The 18,051-nt window shown below is 42.7% G+C and overlaps 1 protein-coding gene across 1 annotated transcript; it reads right to left on the bottom strand.

Moving 5' to 3' along the window:
• Positions 1-1,168: 1,168 nt before the first annotated feature.
• akap17a (A kinase (PRKA) anchor protein 17A) lies at positions 1,169-12,379 on the bottom strand. The gene is made up of 9 exons (XM_029659275.2): positions 12,250-12,379; positions 11,618-11,714; positions 10,963-11,072; positions 10,595-10,724; positions 10,184-10,387; positions 7,821-8,045; positions 4,256-4,404; positions 3,741-3,981; positions 1,169-3,601 (listed from the first exon to the last, which is right to left on the bottom strand). The coding sequence occupies exons 2-9, from the start codon at positions 11,705-11,707 to the stop codon at positions 2,663-2,665; spliced, it is 2,088 nt and encodes a 695-aa protein (XP_029515135.1). The 5' UTR covers positions 11,708-11,714; positions 12,250-12,379; the 3' UTR covers positions 1,169-2,662.
• Positions 12,380-18,051: the final 5,672 nt, after the last annotated feature.

The raw sequence follows: 18,051 nt of genomic DNA, 5'->3' as shown, positions 1-18,051 counted from the left end.
GGCAGTAACCTCAGCAGTGGCGCTTGCTTGAAGAAGCCTATAGCTGTGCAATTGCATAGCCTTGTTTTGTTAATTAACAGACAAGACGCTGTTATTTCCCAAACCATTAGTCCAGACACCCATTTATAGTAAAATATGTAATATAACAGAATAAAATAGAACAGAATAGTGATGTGCATAATCTGCAACAGTTTTTTTCAAAGTATAATCATTTGAAAACAGGGCTCAATTTTGCAAGTTTAAAACTTTTTTCTGGGTTACAAATCAAAATCTGTCTTTTCGCTATACAGAGGTTTGATCTAGATTATTCTGGCATCTTATTTTTTATGTTCTGAGTGGATGAACAACTCCACATTGAACAGTGTATGGTGATGAATCACAGCCAGGACATGTTTGGTGAGAAGGCCTATGCTTAATAATTCTGATGAAAATATACTGTCTTTATCAACCTAATGTTTTTGCGTATTTTCAGTGTGGAACCTGTCTATGTTTAGGGGGGTGTTATAGCTTAGGTATTCAACTCTTAGCCTACGAGATCCGGAGCTTTCTGGTTCTGTTCTACCTGATAATGAATTACTCCCACCTGGTATCCCAGATCTAAATCAGTGCCTGATTAGAGGGGAACAATGAAAAACACAGTGGCACTGGCTTGGAGGTCCCGAGTTGAATTTGAGGAGCCTAGGCCAGGGATGGGAAACTCCAGTCCTCAGGGGCCTGATTAGCATCATACTTTTGCCCCAGCTAACACACCTGACTCCAATAATCAGCTAATATGTACAATGTTTTGTCATTTGATCAGACATGTACTACTTTGTTACACACATGCTCTTCAGTTTAGAACGCAATTACTTTCATCAGCTGTGTTTGCTAGGGATGGGGAAAAAGTGACACCATCCCTGGCAAACCAATTCTAAATGGCACTAGCAGTTTACAAAGTAGCCTAAACGGAAAATAGACCGGATGCAATTATTCCAAAACGGCATCTTGTTATTGGAACACATTTTCCTACTTCAATCACCCAGTCCATTTAGAATGTGATAAAGCTCTCATCATTTGGCAAGGAATGTACTTTTTATAGGCATTTATTTCTGTAGGCCTAACAGGGAGCTTGTGTGTAGGGAGCTGACGGAATACAACTGAGGGGAAAGGAAATTTAGAGAGAACTGTGTGATGCTTGGCTTTGTTTATTTTTGGTTTTGCCCTGCAAATGCACAAATACAACACTAGAGTCAAAGCAAATTAACATCGTCTCCAAGACAATATTTAACTTGCCTGTTCGGGCAGCCACAAAGCACATTCCACTAAATAGTTTAAACAATGTAGAATATATCTATTTTTTCATCTCTGGTTAAAGATCGAGCTTTGATGTCCATCCCTAGTAGGTATTAGGTTAGTAGGCTACCCACTCATTCAGACAGAATATACATCTGAAATAAATCACTACTTTTTTGTAGTTTCTTTATTACAACAAATAAAATGACAAGTGTGTTGAAGACATGCTGCCGCCCATCAGAGCAGAGAAACATGAGAATATACAGTACAGACTGATGAGCCTCCTGACACCCTGACCTTTATACAACCTATATACAACATTACCCACTGACACCACTCTGCTCTGTTTTACATACTTTCATCAATAAGGCAACTGAAAATGTTCTTATCCACAGAACTTTAGCAGGGACACCATTAAAATAATGAACATGGTGAAACTAGGCTTCCGTCTGGGGTGGGTGCTGTTAAACACCGAGTCACCAGAACAGGGCTGACACTGAACTTTAAATCACACACTTTATATTTATGAACCACTTTATGTTATAGTGACATTATCAAATCAAATTATATTGGTCACATATACATGGTTAGCAGATGTTATTGCGAGTGTAGCGAAATGCTTGTGCTTCTAGTTCCGAGGGAGGAGAAGCCATAGTAACATCATTTAACCAGGTTAGAACTAAAACTACAGTCTCGTCTGGTGGTCAAACGTGGAACTCAGAAACATGACATCTGGTCATCTTTAGCCTGTAAGTCTTTGGCTTTGATTTCTCTCGTGAGTGATTCGATTTCTCTCTAGAAAAACGGCAGAAACTAAATAGAATTCAAGTAATTGAACCAACGTCGGTGAGTTGTTTAACACCCCCCTACTTTATCCTAGGGTAAAAAGCTTGACTTAAACTACAGCTGCCTATTTACTGTACTAGACTGACATTTTCCCATAGAACTACAGATCCCTGCATCCTGCTGAAGCATTAATACTTAACTACAATTCCCAGAATCCAATTAAAGCTGTTCTTCTGAAACACAAACCAGGCCATTCACTGTGACCCGAAAAAGATCAAGTATTTTTTCTGTATCCCTCTTCTATGTCTTTCTACACAGGAGACACACTCACCACGTGATCAATCTACAGTACATGTGTCAAACAGAACATAATAGCAGTATAGCATTTTTTTAAATTCAGTAAATAAACCAACTAGAGATGAACAAAGAGCATTGGGGGGGAAGAGAGAGAGCGCGAGAGAGAGAGACGTGTGTGTGTGTGTGTGTGTATGTTTGTGTAAGAAGCTGATATGGCCCAGAGAAAGTAGCATACTAGAACGCCTGACCATGCATCACTTAAACTAGACCCAGGCATAGGGTCCTCTTCTGTCTCCTCTGGCTGTGTTTAGTGTCGTCTAGAACGAGAATGACTCCTACTACGCTTCCTGGAGTCTCTACTCCTCTCTGTACTCCTGTCCTTCTCCCTGCTCCTCTCTCTACTCCTAGAGCTGCTGCTACTAGATCTGCTCCTGCTGTCTTTATGTCTACGGCCCCTCCTGCCTCTGCTGTGGCTCCTCTCACTAGAGCTTCTGCTCCAATCATGGCTGGTGCTCCTGCTGCTGCAGCCCCGTCCATGGTGACTGTCTCTCCTGTGGCTACGACTACCACTCCTCCGTCTGCTATCGCTTCTCATCTTAGAAATGCGACTTCTCCTCCGTCTGCTATCGCTTCTCCTCTTAGAACTATGACTTCTCCTCCTCCTCTGACTATCACTCCTCTTTCTGCTAGAGCTTCTTCGTCTCCGGCTGTACCTCCTCTTACACTGGCTATGGGACCGACTCCTCTCCCTTTCTCTAGGTTTCTCCCTCGCCTCTCTGCTTCTCCATTCATTACCTCTCCTCTCCTCTATGCCTCCTCGCCTCTCCTCCCTCTCTCCTATCTGTTTCTCAGTGACGTGTGATCGTACCATAGCTCTGGGTCTCTCCTCTCCCCTCGGTCTCACCCCGTTCACCCCCAGGGCCCTTCCTGTCTTACTCGGGTCGGAGCTGTCTCCCTTGTGCATGGTCAGGGCTGAGGGTTGGGTGGAGGTCTGGTTTTCTCCCTCTCCTCCAGCCTTCTTCAGCAGGTTACCAACCAGTCTCTCCCTCAGCTCCCTCTCTCTGCGCTGCAGATCCAAGGCACGCCCTTTCTCTAACTCCACACGTCTCAACTCCGCCTCCTGCTCCCGCCTGCAGGCCTCAAGCTGCTCCAGCCGGGCTAACTCCTCCTTCTGCCTGGCTAACTCCTCTTTCTCTCGCTCCTCTCTCGCCACTCTCTCCTTCTCCTGCTGTTGCTGTTTCAGAGCCTAGGGAAGGGAGAGAAGGAGAAAGACACCGATTGTAATGTAGGTCCTATCAGCATGTGTCTGTATTAAATGTACATTGGTATAGGTGTAGGTACTGGTGAATTAAATTACACCATGCAAAAAGTGTGTCTGTGTGTACCTTGGTCCTGCCCAGTAGTTCAGCGATAAGGCGTATAGACTCCAGGTTCCTCTGAGCCAACAACAGCCTTCTCTCCTCTGTCGCAATCTTCATCTGCAACTTCTTCTGCTCTTCCTCCTGTCTCCTCTTCACCTTCTTTAGGTTCCTCCTCTCCTCCCGGTCCCTCAGCTTCTGCTCTCGTTTCCGTATCCTCTCCTCCCTCCTCCGTTCCTTTTCCTCCTCCTCCGCCTCCTTCTGTTTCCTACAACCACAGCAGAAGCATGGTTCATTCACTAGTCTAATACATAGCTCTGCTACTGTCTACCAATACAGGCCCTAGTAGCTTAGTTCATACCACCTTTGGTTTGCAGATCTGAAGGACTGGATGGGTGACAGCAATGTAGTGGACACTTACACTCATTGGAAGACGAGGTGGAGCAATCACCATGTTCCTTACACCTATCCAGTCCCCTCAGAACTACAGACCACTAAAGCGGCAAAGACAGGGGACAATGTTTTCAGGCCAGGCATATGACCTCTCCTCCTCCTTGTGTCTCTCCTCTTCCTCCTTCTCCTTGCGTTTCAGCTCCTCCCTCTGTCTCTCCAACTCCAGTATTCTCAGTCGTTCCTGCTGCCGTCTCTTCAGAGCCACGTCACTCAGGTGTTTACTGGTGTCAAAGGTCACCTGACAGACAGGCAGACAGTTAGCTGAGTGAGTTGGAGTAGGACTGCAGGGTCCACTAGTGACACGTGGGTGTTTATTCGTGTCAAAGGTCACCTGACAGACAGGACGTGCTACCCCCCTGCCACTCTCCTCCTTCCACCCTCTCTCCTCATCCCCTCCTGCTCTTATTTTGGGCTGAGAAGCTGTGACCCACGTGGTTTAGACAGCTCTCTCTCCTAATTTCTCCCTCTGCCCCTCCATCTCTCTCTTCATTAAGGAAGAACAGTTTAGTTCTGGATTAGGGACCAGGCCTCCCGGTTTGGTCCAGTGATCCTTGGAATTATAATGGACCTGACTTTCACTTCACCAAAAGACCTTAAACCTGCTGTCCTACACAAGCCCTTCTCTACCGACTAACTCCATTAGCATACACTTGGCCTCGATGGACCCCCCCTTCCAGCCTATGGTGCATCAACATTCTAACAGTCTAATAAATACATTTCATATATGCTATCAGAAGAAGAAGAATTTGGTTGTGTTTATGGAGGTCTTAGTATAGTATACTAAAAAACAAAAGAACCTAATAGCATTTTAATTAGTTTGTTACTCTAGGCTAAAACTAAAAACCACAAGTTCAAGAGTTAAATCCATCACAAAGAAATCCACTATAATTTCATTTTGGCAGGTCCAAAGAAAGATTGTGAAAATAAGAAAATGTATTTAAAAAAACAGAATAGCATATTTTAAGTGTATTATGTTACTAGTCTTTTCTTAGTAGCCTGAGCAATGCTGCTATGTGAGTGGTCATGTGCTGAACGCTTGGACAGCGTGCGAGTAGTCATGTGCTGAATGCATGGGCAGAGTGGATATTCTTGGAAAAAGTGATATTTAGAAATAGAGCTGCACCACTTGAATTTTGAGTTATTTGACAAAGGTACATTACCGGTCAAAAGTTTGAGAACACCTACTCATTCAAGGGTGTTTATTTTGACTATTTTCTACATTGTAGAATAATAGTGAAGACATCAAAACTTTGAAATAACACATGTGGAATCATGTAGTAACCAAAAAAGTATTAAACAAATCTAAATATATTTTATATTTAAGATTCTTCAAATAGCCACTCTTTGCCTTGATGGAAGCTTTGCACACTCTTGGCATTCTCTCAACCAGCTTCACCTGGAATGCTTTTCCAAATCTTGAAGGAGTTGCCACATATGCTGAGCATTTGTTGGCTGTTTTTCCTTCACTCTGCAGTCCAACTCATCCCAAACCATCTCAATTTGGTTGAAGTCGGGGGATTGTGGAGGCCAGATCATCTGATGCAGCACCCCATCACTCTCCTTGGTCAAATAGCCCTTAAACAGCCTGGAGGTGTGTTGGGTCATTGTCGTGTTGAAAAACAAAATGATAGTCCCACTAAGCGCAAACCTGATGGGATGGTGTGTCGCTGCTGAATACTGTGTAAGCCGTGCTGGTTAAGTGTGCCTTGAATTCTAAATAAATCACAGACAGTGTCACCAGCAAAGCACCCCCACACCATAACATCTCCTCCTCCAAGCTTTACGGTGGGAAATTCACATGCGGAGATCGTCCATAGCTAGCTAGAGGTGGAACAAAATTTGAGGTGGAACAAATAGTGCTTTATTACCAATGCGGTACTGTAAAACACATTGTTCATGGCCGGTGTTTGCTTGTTTGCACAGCTTTGACAGTGGTGGCAGCTTGGCTTGCACGTACAAATGCAGAACACACAACATTCTATAATAGAACTGTGTTATTTGACATGTCAAATTAAACGCTTATTTAACGCATAAAATAGTGCTTTTTGACGTGTATCTTTGACATGCAAAGACCCAAACGGCGTTCCATACGCATTTCGTGAAGCTAATAGCAGTGACGTAATTACTGTTTAACTCCGGTAGGGCAAAATCTGAACAATGGCGCACTTGGCAACGTTAGTGTGTACCGGTGCTCGACTAGTCGTGAAAGCCAATATCACCCACGACAGAGAATGGTTGATTGTCAAGGGCAATGAATCCCATTATCTTGGCGTTAATGGATTTAGCCTTTGAGTTGTCTCGCTGAAATGTCCTTACTCTTTCAAATCACTGCTCGACTTGTTGACTGCTCGATCCACTCAGCACACATTGTGGGCTAGGTTAGGAATGCTGTGTTGCACGTATAGCGCAACATTTTTTGTGGTGTCATTACGTCATGTACCTACGTTATATAGGTATGCACGGCAGCTTTGACATCGGGTTCACGTCGGCGTTAAACTAGACATCGGGCCGATACAGATGTTAGTTTCATAGTTTTGATGTCTTCACTATTATTCTACAATGTAGAAAATAGTAGAAATGATGAAAAACCTTTGAATGAGTAGGTGTTCTAAAACTTTTGACCGGTAGTGTAAGTGTCACAGAAACTGATAATATATAGAAATCTAAGACACCCATCTCTCATGTACAATTTGACAACTGATAATATTGTCACTTATCAAACTATTGTCAATTTAATCTTGTCTAACTCTTATTATGTGTGAAATTAGTTTGGGTATAGTTTCAAATGGGCCGGCTGCGTAGGCTGACTGACATCGTTTGTATCCCCTCGCTCATTAACTCGGATTGAGTCAAGGATAGGTTTAGCATTATTCTAAAGGCCTACTGCAACACATAGCATGGTTTCACTTCCCTTACAATACATTGTATTAGTAATAGTTATTGTAAATAAAACAGTCCTGTAACAGATTATTATTTCAAAGTAAAAAGTAAAAGACAATGATATCAACCTGCAAGGGGTGTGGTCAAATGATTAGCTATAAAAATGAGCGCCGACGTTGGTAAATAGGCTCATAAACAATAATCCTTACACTATTATATTTGTTTATTGAATCAACCTCTTCACCCTCCTTAATTCAGTTAGGCCTAATTCAAATTAAATTGGGAAATAATGTGCATAATTATTGGCCATTCATTCATTCATTTGTCATTCAGTGAGGAGCGAGAGACACATTAGCCCCTGGCTGGGTACCAACATCCTACAGCGCATTGTCTTAGCTGGTTAAAAAGGGAATAGGTGTGAAGAAAACAGAGAAAAAAGGCTTGAAACACTTTGTTTGTGATTTAAAAATTCTGACCAATGAGCAATGTAAAATACAAACTTTAAGGAAAGGTCGTTGCATTCTTTTTTGGGGGGTTATTTTACAAAATCAAACGTCAGTGGTCGTTGGCCTATGGCGGTTCTAGTGCTAACACAGCAGGACAATCCCCTCAACCCTCACCCAAATCTAACAGTGTGGATACCCTCCTCTCCCTTCTATATGTGGTTCATCCCTCTTAGTGTGTGTGTGTGCGTGTGTATGTATGTATGTATATATATATATATATATATATATTTGTGTGTCTGTAGTGTGGATAGTGTGTGTAGTTCAGTACCTTGATGTTGCAGGCCACAGCCTTGCCATCCTCTCCTTTGTACATGAGCTTCATGCCTCTCAGTGTGTCCATGGCCTTGGCGAAGCCATCGTACTCCTGGTACTGGACGTACGCCTCAAAGTTAAGATGGCCGCCAAAGGTGAAGGTGTTGAAGTTCTTATCAAGAGTCTCCTCTCTGTACGGGTCCAACATGGGGATGTCTACATGACGCACCTGACCAAAGCCCTGGGAGGAGTGATAAGGTTAAGTGTAGGGCTGGGACAATACAAGTATTGTGATACTCATTAGTATCGTGGCAAGGAAACAAAACACAAAGTGGATTCCACTTCTTATGTTAGAAACAAACATGTTGTCATCCAGAGTCACATTTATTTATATACCAAGCTATAGAACACAATATTTTACATACAGCAGGTTTTTAAAGGACCACAAGTTAAGTCTGCTTGTGTTTTAATTTTAGCCATGGAAAGAATATTGCGATACTGGTATCGTCCCGGCCCGAATTAGGATGTGTGTATTAGGGTAATTGATTGATCAATGACGGATTGAGTGATTGTTTGTTAGGTACAGTACCGGTAAAAAGTTTGGACACAACTACTCATTCAAGGATTGTTCTTTATTTTGCTATTTTCTACATTGTAGAATAATAGTGAAGACATCAAAACTATGAAATAACACATATGGAATCATGTAATAACCTAAAAAGTGTTAAACAAAGTAGCCACCCGTTGCCTTGACTACAGATTTGCACACTCTTGGCATTCTCTCAACCAGCTCTCTCAATGCTTTTCAAGTCTTGAAGGAGTTCCCACATATGCTGAGCACTTCTTGGCCGCTTTTCCCTCACTCTGCAGTCCAACTCATCCCAAACCATCTCAATTGAGTTGAGATCATGTGATTGTGGAAGCCAGGTCATCTGATGCAGCACTCAATCACTCTCCTTCTTGGTCAAATAGCCCATACACAACCTGGGGGTGTGTTGGGTAATTGTCCTGTTGAAAAACAAATGATAGTCCTACTAAGCGCAAACCAGATGAGATGGCATATCACTGCAGAATGCTGTGGTAGCCATGCTGGTTAAGTGTGCCTTGAATTCAAAATGAAAATCACAGTGTCAACAGCAAAGCACCACCACACAATCACACCTCCTCCTCCATGCTTCACGTGGGAACCACACATGCGGAGATCACCCATTCACCTACTCTGCGTCTCACAAAAGACCAGGGATGCAAACTGGTGAGGGCCCAAAAAGGTGACAGGTTCTTCGTTATCGTTCAGGTGATGCGCTGCTGTAACTGCCAAGCTGTCTTTCCAGAGCACTGATGCAGTAACTAGTAAATTTGTTGTCTCTTCTTTCTTCAGTCACGTGCTGTGCTGCATTTTAGTAGGTAAACAATTGGATGAGCCTTGGATACACCCAGTATTGCTCCCCTCCCCTCCCACAAAAAAAAATTATCATCGGATCTACACGAATCACGTAGATCACCTACTCAAAAGGCCGAATTTCACCAAAAGGTGACTAGTTTGCATCCCTGAAAGACATGGCGTTTAGAACCAAAAATCTCAAATTTAGACTCATCAGAGTAAAGTACAGATTTCCACCGGTCTAATGTCCATTGCTGTTGTTTCTTGCCCCAAGCAAGTCTCTTCTTATTGGTGTCCTTCAGTAGTGTGTTCTTTGCAGCAACTCGAACAGTTGATGTTGAGATGTGTTTCTGTTACTTGAGCACAATGAAGCATTTATTTAGGCTGCAATTTCTGAGCTGCAGTTAACTCTAATGAACTTATCCTCTGCAGCAGAGGTAACTCCGGGTCTTCCTTTCCAGTGGCGATCCTCATGACAGCCAGTTTCATCATAGGGCTTGATTGTTTTTGCGACTGCACTTGAAGAAACTTCCAAAGTTCTTGAAATTTTCCAGATTGACTGACCTTCATGTCTTACAGTAATGGACTTATTTGATCTGTTCTTGCAATAAAATGGGATTGGACTTTTACTACATAGGGCTATTTTCTGTATACCACCCCTACCTCGTCACAACACAACTGATTGGCTCAAACGCATTAAGGAAATAAATTCCAGGCACACCTGTTAATTGAAATGCATTCCAGGTGACTACCTCATGAAGCTGGGTGAGAGAATGCAAAGAGTGTGCAAATCTGTCATCAAGGCAAAGGGTGGCTACTTTGAAGAATCTCAAATATAAAATATGATGATTCCATATGTGTTATTTCATAGTTGGGATGTCTTCACTATTATTCTACATTGTATTGTAGAAAATAGTAAAAAAAATAAAGAAAACCCCTTAAATGAGTAGGTGTGACAATCTTTTGGCTGGTAGTGTATATAATGAGTTCTTTCCTACCTGGAAGATGGTCTGCAGGGCCATCTCGGAGGGCCGATCAGGGGGACCGTCAGGCAGGGTAAACCAGCGGCAGGGCAGGCCCTCCAGGCGGATGGTGTCTGGCCTCTCCCCTGGAACCGTATCGTTCATGTCCTTGGCGTCACGGAAGAACGAGTCCCAGTCATAACGTGTCGGGAAGTCCATCTTATTCTCCACTGCACGCACCTGGACACCCCACAGACCAGGGAAAAATGATCAGCAGTTATAGCTACATGATGTATTATTCCCCGTTAATTTACCAGTCCGGTTGATTAGGATCATTTTTTAAATGTTTTACAAGAACTTGGGGAAGGTACTCTATCACCAAAAATACAGATTTTTTGTTAACACTTTACCTGACACATTTTGACCCCTACATAACAGTTCCATTACCTTGAGTATGTCAGTGAAGCCGCTGAGTTTGATGCTCTTGCCATCCAGTTTGGCCAGTAGGATCTTCACCACCCCTCTGTTTTCCACCTCGCCCTCGAAGCGGATAAAGTCCATGGTGCTCTTAGAGATCCTGGGGAGAGACAGCGGTGAGATACATTGCTTGATGATTACAGCTTCATTCAATACATCTATCCATACCAGAAAATACTGATACCAGGCAATCCATTGGCCATATTATCAGTATTGTCATGGTTTTACTGTTATTGTAGAGTTATTAACTTGCTTGTAGCTCAGCTATAAAAAAAACACACATGACCTTATGGCTATAACAGTATGAATATGTTCCTATGGACAGTGCACATGACAACCTGAGGGCAGAGAACTGTTCAGGAGCCACCATGGCCTTCACCCTCTCCATCACCTCCCAGTTAGAGATGCTCTTCCCAGGCAACTTCAGCTGGGGCAGTGCCACACTCAACTGGAAGATAAATCATAGAATACATTTCACATGCTCATCTGGATGTCAAATGCATTGCGTTGGAGATGCTCATTACTTCAGGTACAGGTGTATTTGCCTGGAAACACTATGTTGAATTACATTGAATTGTACGTCAGGTCAGAAATGAGCATCTGAATCAGGAATGTTTCCTTACAACCTCTACAAGCCAGAATGTTGAATTTATTAATATTTTTGTGTACGTTACTGGTTGTTTGTGTGGTTCTTCCTTTTGGCGGTAGGAATGAGAGACAATATATCCACAGGAAAGTATAATTACATCAACTTTTCAAAGCGCTGGTAGTGCATTCAGATTCCTATCACCTGAAGCATGCACAGAACCATGTAATCACGTGCATGAGCTCGGCAAGTGTGCATGCATTTTATATTTTTTCCTCAGCTTTAGATGATATGAATCTACTGTGAGAGTTAACTTTTCTGAGTCAAACGCTCATTCCTACCCAATGTAGAATTCAATGTCGTGTTTCCAGCCATATGGTGTATGTGACACTGTATGTGTCACTCACCGTCATCTTGGCGATGGGTTTCAGGAACAGGTTGTACTCCTGACATAGACACACGGCCTCAGTGGTGTCATGGACGAGAGTGGTCATCATGACCTGACTACAGAGGGAGGGGAGAGTGTAAGAGGGGGGCGGGCGAGTCAATGGGATCAGTGTCGAAAAATGTGTAGATGTACTGTCTTTCATACAGTACTATTGCTGTAAATCTGGTTGGACGGCCGGCCGGTCAGCTAGCTATAATTCATGTAGCATAAATTGCCAATGAATGGATGTCTTGTTATCTACAAGCTAGCTACTATATTTTTTCTAATGAATCAGTAACGTTAACTTAGCCATCTTGCTTCTTGACATCTTTTATCGAGTCACTATAAAGGACATCACTGTGAATGTTTACTAGCAAACTAACGTCATCTAAATATCCGATATGTACCTAAGCAATACAATTAATAACAGAATATATCTAGCTAGCCGACTAGCTGCTACGACCGAATGGTTTCACATAGGTAACGACGTTAGCCGGCTAATATAGCAGCTAACTGTTAGCCGGCTAACGGTAACCAATGCGGCCGCAGCACTTTTATACTGAAAAAAACCCCACTGAAATCATTGACAGTTAATGATGTAAATACACCAACCTGCTTCACCAGCTGCTAAATATATGTATTTTTTGTTGTTTGTATGTGTTAAAATTAGAATATGTCCACAAAGCGTCAATTAACTGTAGTTTTCTGCACAACAAATGTAGCTACTCGAAGAAACTTCCGAGTTGAGAGAACTTTGAACTTACCGGAGACATCCAAATGTCTTTTTACTGTAGAAAAAAAACTTTACCGCCACCTCGCGACGATTCCGGAAGCGCATTTGCGCAGACACTTTTACTAACAAAATAACTCTGTGTAACATAATTACATCTTTGCAAATCATCTCAATTGTCTTGTATCAGAGAGCATCAACATTTCCCACCATCATCACATTTAGAAAATTATAAAATGAGCAAATACTCTTTTTCTGTTGCCTTTCTAAGATTTCTGCGAATGGATACCTACAACTGGTATAGGGATGTGAGGTGCGTGTGGGCAGCCCATGGGAAAAGTGTATTTTCCAATATTATATAGTTTACTAGCTGCTTATCCATGGTAGATCACTGGTTAATTTCACAAAACAATCTACTAAACTATTTCTCAATGTTTCTTAAAATTAGGGTAGCTTTGATCATGCTTTGTGATACACACGGTTTTATGTCGTTAGTCCACACAACATGTCACCCTGTCAGCTACAGTAGAACCTGATGAACAACATGGGGGAAAACAATACAATTGGACATGCTTTTTTGTCCTACCAGATTCACGTTGAGAAGGTTCTAGCTAGTGTATCCCTATGTCCTCCGACTCTTGTTGGATGTAGGTGTCCGGTTTGTCAGGTCCCAGGTTCCCATTACTGTTATGATATTTTATTTACGTTAATTACAATTAGCATTTTACTTTAGCGCAATCTGTACCTCACAGAGCAGATATAGTAATAACATGCTGACCAAATCAGCTACATTGCGTGTGCGAGAGCATTGCAAAATACATGTACACATAGATGTTATTCAATCGTTTCATCCAAACTGCTCGCGTGTCAACAGCTGCCTGTGTAACCAGGCACTCTTGACATGCTGGTCCCATCTATTCATTGGTTTTTATGAGTATATACCCAAGTGGGTGATTGAAAGTTGAGGTCCACACTCCAATCCAGTAGTGATGGGAAGTTCCACTCTTTTTAGAGGTGCTGAATGGTCAATCCAACATCTGCATTGGCATGCAGCATTTATGGTGATATGTCCTCTGCATAAGTCAGGACATTCATACATCTTGTGCTTTGCCAAACAGAACAGTTGTGAAAGAAGTTGTCAAAGAAGTGAGTCTGTTTATACAGGACCTCCCTTCCTCACCTAACGTCAACCAATCATGTCAATTTGGAGCTATACAGAGCCCTCCACATTGTTTAACATTTTGAGAGGTACACACACTGCACAATGATGTGGTATGGAGCACAATATGGCCTCTGCATGCCTCTGGAGGCCCCACACGTGCATCACACCATCAGTATGGCGCCTCCGACCACATATTCGGATCATGCATGAATTGGCTCTTACTGAAGCTGATCTTTTCGAGTCTTTCAGTCAAAATTAACAAGTCAACAAACAGATCACCGACCATTTCGAATCCCACGATACCTTCTACGCTATGCAATCTGGTTTCCGTGCCGGTCATGGGTGCAGATCAGCCACGCTCAAGGTCCTGAACGATATCATAACCGCCATCAATAAAAGACTATACTGTGCAGCAGTATTCATCGACCTGGCCCAGGCTTACGACTCTGTCAATCACCACATTCTTATCGGCAGACTCAATAGCCTTGGTTTCTCAAATGACTGCCTCGCCTGGTTCACCAACTACTTCTCAGACAGAGTTCAGTGTGTCAAATCGGAGGGCCTGTTGTCCGGGCCTCTGGCAGTCTCTATGGGGGTGCCACAGGGTTCAATTCTCGGGCCGACTCTTTTCTCTGTATACATCAATGATGTCGCTCTTGCTGCTGGTGATTCTCTGATCCACCTCTATGCAGACGACACCATTCTGTATACTTCTGGCCCTTCTTTGGGCACTGTGTTAACTAACCTCCAGACGTACCTCAATGCCATACAACTCTCCTTCCGTGGCCTCCAACCTCTCTTAAATACAAGTAAAACTAAATGCATGCTCTTCAACCAATCGCTGCTCGCACCTGTCCGCCCGTCCAGCATCACTACTCTGGACTGTTCTGACTTAGAATATATGGACAATTACAAATACCTAGGTGTCTGGTTAGACTGTAAACTCTCCTTCCAGACTCACATTAAGCATCTCCCATTCAAAATTAAATTGACTTCCTATTTCGCATCAAAGCATCCTTCACTCATGCTGCCAAACATACCCTCGTAAAACGGACTATCCTACCGATCCTTGACTTCGGCGATGTCATTTACAAAATATCCTCCAACACTCTACTAAACAAATTGGATGCAGTCTATCAAATCAAATCAAATTTATTTATATAGCCCTTCATACATCAGCTGATATCTCAAAGTGCTGTACAGAAACCCAGCCTAAAACCCCAAACAGCAAGCAGTGCAGGTGTAAAAGCAGTCTATCACAGTGCCATCCGTTTTGTCACCAAAGCCCCATATACTACCCACCACTGTGACCTGTATGCTCTCGTTGGCTGGCCCTCGCTTCATATTCGTCGCCAAACCCACTGGTTCCAGGTCATCTATAAGTCCATGCTAGGTAAAGCCCTGCCTCATCTCAGGTCACTGGTCACCCTAGCAGCACCCACCCATAGCACGTGCTCCAGCAGGTATATTTCACTGGTCACCCCCAAAGCCTATTCCTCTTTGGCCGCCTTTCCTTCCAGTTCTCTGCTGCCAATGACTGGAACGAATTGCAAAAATCACTGAAGCTGGAGACTCATATCTCCCTCACTAAATTGAAACATCAGCTGTCAGAGCAGCTTACAGACCATTGCACCTGTACATAGCCCATCTGTAAATTGCCCATCCAACTACCTCATCCCCATATTTTTCCCCCTTTGCACCCCAGTATCTCTACTTGCACATTCATCCACTGTACATCCATCACTCCAGTGTTTAATTGCTAAATTGTAATTTTTTTCGCCACTAGGGCCTATTTATTGCCTTACCTCCTTAGTCTTACCTCATTTGCACACACTATATATAGATTTTTTTCTATTGTGTTATTGACTGTATGTTTGTTTATTCCATGTGTAACTTTTTGTTGTTGTTTGGTATCGCACTGCTTTGCTTTATCTTGGCCAGGTCGCAGTTGTAAATGAGAACATGTTCTCAACTGGCCTACCTGGTTAAATACAGGTGAAAAAATTAAAATTAACTAATCGATTTGTTAATTTGAGTCAGTAGGCCTAAAAGCCAACTTGATCGGAAATGTGGTCGGAGAGTTATAATTCTACAAGCTTCTCATTTACATGTCATTCACATTAAGGGGCTTATTGGAGCTGTCATCAGTGACAGACTTGTAAAAATGTGCTTTAAACATTGTACATTTGTTGATTGATAGGCATACAAATAAGATTATTTCTTGATACAGGTTAATTAAGCAAGGTCTACTTTTTATTTTTAGTTAACCTTTATTTTACTAGGCAAGTCAGTTAAGAACAAACTCTTATTCACAATGACGGCCTACACCGGCCAAACCCGGACAACGCTGGGCCAATTTGTGCGCCGCCCTATGGGACTCCCAATCACGGCCAGTTGTGATACAGCCTGGATGCCAACCAAGGTGTCTGTAGTGATGACTCTAGCACTGAGATGCAGTGCCTTAGACCACTGCGCCTTAGACCGCCCCCAAATGATAGACATTACCAGTCAAAAGTTTAGACACATCTACTCATTCAAGGGTTTTTCTTTATTTTTACTATTTTCTACATTGTATAATAATGGTGAAGATATCAAAACTAGGAAATAACACACATGGAATCATATAGTAACCAAAAAAAGTGTTAAACAAATTAAAATATTGTTATATTTGAGATTCTTCAAAGTAGCCACCCTTTGCCTTGATGACATCTCTTGGCATTCTCTCAACCAGCTTCATGAGGTAGTCATCTAGATAGCATTTTAATTAATAGGTGTGCCTTGTCAAAAGTTCCTTTGTGGAATATCTTTCCTTCGTAATGCATTTGAGCCAATCAGAAGTGTTGTGACAAGGTAGGGGTGGTATATAGAAGATAGCCCTATTTGGTAAAAGACCAAGTCCATATTATGGCACGAACAGCTCAAATAAGCAAAGAGAACCGACAGTCCATAATTACTTTAAGACATGACAGCCAGTCAATCTGGAAGATTTCAAGAACTTTGACAGTTTCTTCAAGTGCAGTCACAAAAACCATCAAGAGCTATAATGAAACTGGCTCTCATGAGGACCGCCACTTTTTCAGCTGAGAGTTACCTCTGCTACAGAGGATAAGTTCATTAGAGTTAACTGCACCTAAGAAATTGCAGCCCAAATAAATGCTTCAGAGACTTCAAGTGACAGAAACATCTCAACATCAACTGTTTAGGGGAGACTGCGTGAATCAGGCCTTCATGGTCGAATTGTTGCAAAGAAACCACTATAAAAAGGACACCAATTAAAAGAAAATACTTGCTTGGGCCAATAAACACGAGCAATAGACATTAAACCTGTGGAAATCTGTAATTCGGTCTGATGAGTCCAAATTTGAGAATTTTGGTTCCAACCGCCATGTCTTTGTAAGACGCAGAGTAGGTGAACGGATTATCTCTGCATGTGTGGTTCCCACCATGAAGCATGGAGGAGGAGGTGTGATGGCGTGGGGGTGCTTTGCTGGTGACACTGTCAGTGATTTATTTAGAATTCAAGGCACACTTAACCAGCATGGCTTCCACACCATTCTGCAGCGACACACCATCCATCTGGTTTGAGCTTAGTGGGACTATCATTTGTTTTTCAACAGGACAATGACCCAACACACTTCCGGGCTCTGTAAGGCCGATTTGACACAGAAGGAGAGTGATGGGGTGCTGCATCAGATGACCTGGCCTGTACAATCACCCAACCTTAACCCATTTGAGATGGTTTGGGATGAGTTGGACCACAGAGTGAAGGAAAAGCAGCCAACAAGTGCTCAGCATATGTGGGAACTCTTTCAAGACTGTTGAAAAAGCATTCCAGGTGAAGCTGGTTGAGAGAATGCCAAGAGTGTGCAAAGCTGTCATCAAGGCAAAGGGTGGCTACTTCGAAGAATCTCAAATCTCAAATATAATATCAAATATATGGAATGGCATCAAACTATGTGTTTGATGTATTTGATACCATTCCACCTCAGCCATTAACACGAGCCCGTCCTCCCCAGTTAAGGTGCAACCAACTTCTTGTGGTGACATCGCAGGGTCAGAGGTGATGAAATGGTTTGGAATGCTGCTACAGACTCTGACCGACAGGTTAACAATCTCATCTACTATTGTGTGTTTAGAGAGCTAATGAGAGAAGGGAATGAGAAGGAAAAGAAGAGGAGAGGAAGAGTAGACTGTCACCCAGGGGTCGGAGGAGCTGTGTACCTTATGGACTGTAGTTTGGTCCAGGTGTGTGTGTGTGTCTAGCTGACAGACCTTAGTTTGACCCAAAGGTTGTCTGCCAGATCTCCATGGGCGGTTTGATGGTGAAAATGTGGTTGCAGTTTGTCAAATGGTGGCTCAAGGTCAGAGATCGCAAACTGGGCCGCATCTTCGATCACCTTCCTGATCTCTAAATCTATCTCCTGTAGGGAGGAAGGGAGGAAGGATGGAAAGAAAACATTTACAGTGCCTTGCAAAAGTATCCATCCACTTTGGTGTTTTTCCTATTTTGTTGCATTACAAC

The sequence above is a fragment of the Oncorhynchus nerka genome, linkage group LG1, assembly GCF_034236695.1.
Source record: "Oncorhynchus nerka isolate Pitt River linkage group LG1, Oner_Uvic_2.0, whole genome shotgun sequence".
NCBI lineage: Eukaryota > Metazoa > Chordata > Actinopteri > Salmoniformes > Salmonidae > Oncorhynchus > Oncorhynchus nerka.
Note: the sequence above shows the minus strand (reverse complement) of the source record. Positions and strands in the feature narration are given on the sequence as shown.

Bases quoted from the DNA above. Each gene is read 5' to 3' on its own strand.
- akap17a (XM_029659275.2), bottom strand. From the start codon at position 11,707: ATGATGACCACTCTCGTCCATGACACCACTGAGGCCGTGTGTCTATGT. The intron at 10,388-10,594 runs GTAATGGAACTG...TGGGGTGTCCAG, and splicing joins GCTTCACTGACATACTCAAG to GTGCGTGCAGTGGAGAATAA. The intron at 3,602-3,740 runs GTACACACAGAC...TCCCTTCCCTAG, and splicing joins AACTACTGGGCAGGACCAAG to GCTCTGAAACAGCAACAGCA.